The sequence below is a fragment of the Cryptomeria japonica genome, chromosome 11 (assembly GCF_030272615.1).
Source record: "Cryptomeria japonica chromosome 11, Sugi_1.0, whole genome shotgun sequence".
Lineage (NCBI taxonomy): Eukaryota > Viridiplantae > Streptophyta > Pinopsida > Cupressales > Cupressaceae > Cryptomeria > Cryptomeria japonica.
Window position 1 is genome coordinate 632,812,017 of NC_081415.1, and position 3,873 is coordinate 632,815,889.

The window sequence follows — 3,873 nt, forward strand, 5'->3', positions numbered from 1 at the left end:
AATAGGTCATTTTACCAATAAGGCGGTACATCTATGAGAAAATAAATTCAACATTCTTAACTCTACTTATTTTCAAATCTAGCTCTTAAGTTGCAACACCTCAAAGATCTTCTCAATAACCAAGGGAATGTACCATGCACTATGAGTAGAGTTTCAATGGATAATCCACCCCAAGGATCATTGCTTCCCATATGTCAATGAAAGAGTCCTTACATAAGCACAACCTCTTTTCTCCCCCTTCTTAGTGGAGGGGTTAGACTTTGACATCAAATGACAAGGTTGTCGTTGGTCTTTCCAGGAGCCCTTCTACTTTCCAAAATAAGGTGTGTGTGTGCCTCTGATAGATTGAAAATGTTCCAGATAGTTGAAATGTTTAAGAGTATTCTTAATCCTTACTTAGATAAACCTCTACTTATATTACTCTTCTGCCTAAAATAATCAACCACCACCTTCTAATATAATATAATAAATTTAATAATTTAATAATTATTTTTAGCTATAACGCTTAAAGTTATTTAATTTTTTATTTGAACTTTTAAAAATTGGAGTAATTTTTACAATAAACCCTCAACCAAATTTTTTTAAGATTTAATTAACATGATGTATTCCTTATTTCCAATAATAAAAAAAATCTCCGTTGCTCTTCGCAGCGTAAGTTGTTATAAATTGCAATGTATCCTGAAAAAATTAAAAACACGAACTTTTATAAAAGGATTAAGACCAGGCATCCATGGCTCCATTTTTTCGACCGGCAAAGAATGTATTGCACATTTTGTCAACCTCTTCAATCTTAACAAAATCTCCTCAAAGAAATGATGGTCATAACATAGTCTCATTGCAATTTCTTCATTTTCTAAGCTGTGAGATATTCAAATATTGTCATCGTTGGACTAGGTGTAAGGAATAATTCTCAAACAATGGACTTTGCTTACACGGTAAGCCTAATCTTATATACTTCCGCGGGAACTTAATAGTCATGAGAATGCCAGGTGGATTCGATTATTCTGACAACCCACCCATTACAGCGAGTCAAAAAGCGTAACAGAAAAATATTCGAATGTGTGCGCTATAGTTTTGTGGGTTAACTGTTAACCGAAGGAGGAGAAGGGTTATTGTGTCCTGGCTGCTGAAATTGCTTTGAGTTGCCTCTGTTAACATTATGGGGCAAATATTGATCCCTCTGTTGCTCAGATTCTGGTGAACCATTCTCGAAAATACTGTTAAGGCCACCTGTAAGATACGGGAAAATGTCATCACATTGTTGCTCAAATTGTTGTGAACTGACCCCAAGAACATCTTCAAGGTTACCAGGAGAAGCATCTTGCAAAAAGTGATCCGCTGATAACAGAGAATCATATGAAGAATGTAGAAAATTATGATCCTGTTGTTTAAATTGTTTGAAATCATCCCTAAGATTTGGCAAATACTGACTCCTGTGTTGTTGAAATTGTTGTGAATTGTCCCTCAAAACATTCTGTGAAGATGGAGAATTGAGATGCAGTTGTTGAAATCGTTGTGCACCACCTCTGAGAAGATTCTGAAGGCTATGAGAAGAAGAAGAATTATGATCTCGTTGCTGCTGAAATTGTAGCGAAACCTCCCTGATATCATTTTGAATGCTATCAGGAGGGAAATAGATCAAACCGTTATCTTCTTCTTGTTGAAATTTCTGAGAGTCGTTCCTGAAAAGATCCTCATAATTTTGCACTTGTCGGATTTGTTGTTGTGGCAGAAATCGTAGTGTATCAGCGCTGGAAACAACAGGATAATTTTGTGGCGCTTCTAAGATAATTTCCTTACCCTTGCCAGGTGCTCTGTAAGTAACGATTTGGTTTAATTTGCCCCTATGGTGAACGTCAAGGGATAGACCTGAATCCAAGTCAGATCCCTGACCCCGAGGATCTTGTGGCTGAAATCGTAGCGTATCAGCGCCATAAATAATAGGATAATCTTGTGGGATTCGTAATTTGATGCCTTTACTCTTACCAGGTGCACTGCAAGAAAATCGGTTTAAATTGCCCCTTGATAGGCCTAAGTACAAGTTGCCTTGCTGAGATAGAGGCGAAGCTAGCCCTGTTAACAGAAAAAATTACAGAGAAACAAACAAAAAGAAGTTTTAATTTATATTAAAGATTAATAGAATAAAAAACACATCTCCAAAATTTTTAAACTGGAACCAAAATTACAAAGACAAAAAGAGGTAAAATGTTTCAGATTGTGAAAGAAATTTGAGCAACTGCTACAAAATAAATTCTATATCATTTAGAAATTGTGGAGATGTGTTTTGCCCAATTATGGAATTCCCTATCGAGAATATAAAATATTTGTGACAAACTTTTGAACTTACTCTGCTTTCAAACATTATCATCCGTACCTGTAAATGTCGTGGAATGCCCTGGTTTTTCTCCATGAGCATTATAAAGAAAAGCAAAAGGAGGTTGCAGGTTCGAAACAGCATAGCCGCTTCCTCCTCGTGCCTGCCATTCATTTCTTGGTCCCGCAATTCTTCCAAATTCAAAGAATGAGAAATGAGGTTGCATTTTTCGAAAATAAAACAAAATATTTAATCATGTCACATATCTGGTACTCACGAAAATGGTGAAGGAGTCTGCTCTACAAGAAGATTGTAAGCGGTTTCGACTTCATCGCTATAATTATCTGTCAAAATCACAGTTAGATTCACGAAAATGTTATATTTTAAAAAATAAACATCGAGTAAAACATCTATCATAAAATAGAGAATCAGTGCAGCAGAACTCTAGACAAAATGAAAATGGATCTCAATTCACTGAACATGTTCCTTGTCTTACTACTAACTTCAACAAATAACTGTATAACACTCTATGAGAATTCCCTGAAAATAGAAAATCCAGTTTCGCTGAACTTGCCTGATTTATGGCATTTTTTATGTCCTGCAATATCCGAAAGCGTCGTGAAGACTTCACGGCATAACTTGCATTTGTATTCCTTAACCATTCTGTGCTCTCTATTCATAACTTTTGAGATTTTCTTAAAAATGATATCCTGTTAGAATAATATGCCTGAACACAAATATATAAAATCAGGGACATCAACAACGGTTTGGGTCAAGTAAATCTGACGCGGATGCTATTTGCCTCTAAACTCAGACTATTCTGTGTGTTACTTGACGGGAAAAATAATGTTCGCTGTCTTTGCGCCGTGTGACAGGGCTTTTGACAGCAATTAACATTGAAGGGCTCTTGAGTGTCCCTTTAAACTTACGTAATTATTGTGCTAAGTTCACTTGTCCAAATGAGAATTGCGGTGAAGAGGCTCAAATTTCCTGTGAGATGTTTGTAAGCGATGACGTACATACACTCCAAGCTGGCAGTCTAGAGCATTTTTTAGTTAAAATAACCCATTTAGGTTGAGGTTTTTCATGTTCTTATTTTTAAAGAAGAAGAGGTTTCATGAAAGAAAGGAAAAAATTACTATGATATTATTTGAAATCTGTTTTTAGAAAATAAAAGCTTTGAAAAAAATTATTATGTAGTTATTTAGAATCTTTTTAAAAAAAATAGGACCTCACATTTTTTAGATTGTAGAAGTAATTGAAATATTTTTCTAAAAACTATAGCATATATTATTTTTTAGGACTACATTTTCTTAAAAACTAACAGACCTTATTCTTTAAGACTACAAATTTAGAAAATGTCTCACGAGAGAGTTAAACTTGTATGTTTCAATAGTCTTTCAATCTTGGAGCTTAAACTTTTATGTTTCAATGGCACTACAAAATTCATGATAGTAACAACTTAAAAGTATTCCTCAAAAATCTTAGGAACTTGAACTCTACTTTTTAGGAAGCCCCCTCCATAGAACCCCACCTTTAAAAGGCGATTTATGTAGATA

The 3,873-nt window shown here is 34.9% G+C and overlaps 1 protein-coding gene across 1 annotated transcript; it reads right to left on the reverse strand.

Annotated features, from left to right (window-relative positions):
- Window positions 1-726: 726 nt before the first annotated feature.
- On the reverse strand, window positions 727-3,174 carry LOC131063099 (uncharacterized). The gene is made up of 4 exons (XM_057996872.1): window positions 2,889-3,174; window positions 2,592-2,658; window positions 2,375-2,505; window positions 727-2,073 (listed from the first exon to the last, which is right to left on the reverse strand). The coding sequence occupies exons 1-4, from the start codon at window positions 2,992-2,994 to the stop codon at window positions 1,082-1,084; spliced, it is 1,296 nt and encodes a 431-aa protein (XP_057852855.1). The 5' UTR covers window positions 2,995-3,174; the 3' UTR covers window positions 727-1,081.
- Window positions 3,175-3,873: the final 699 nt, after the last annotated feature.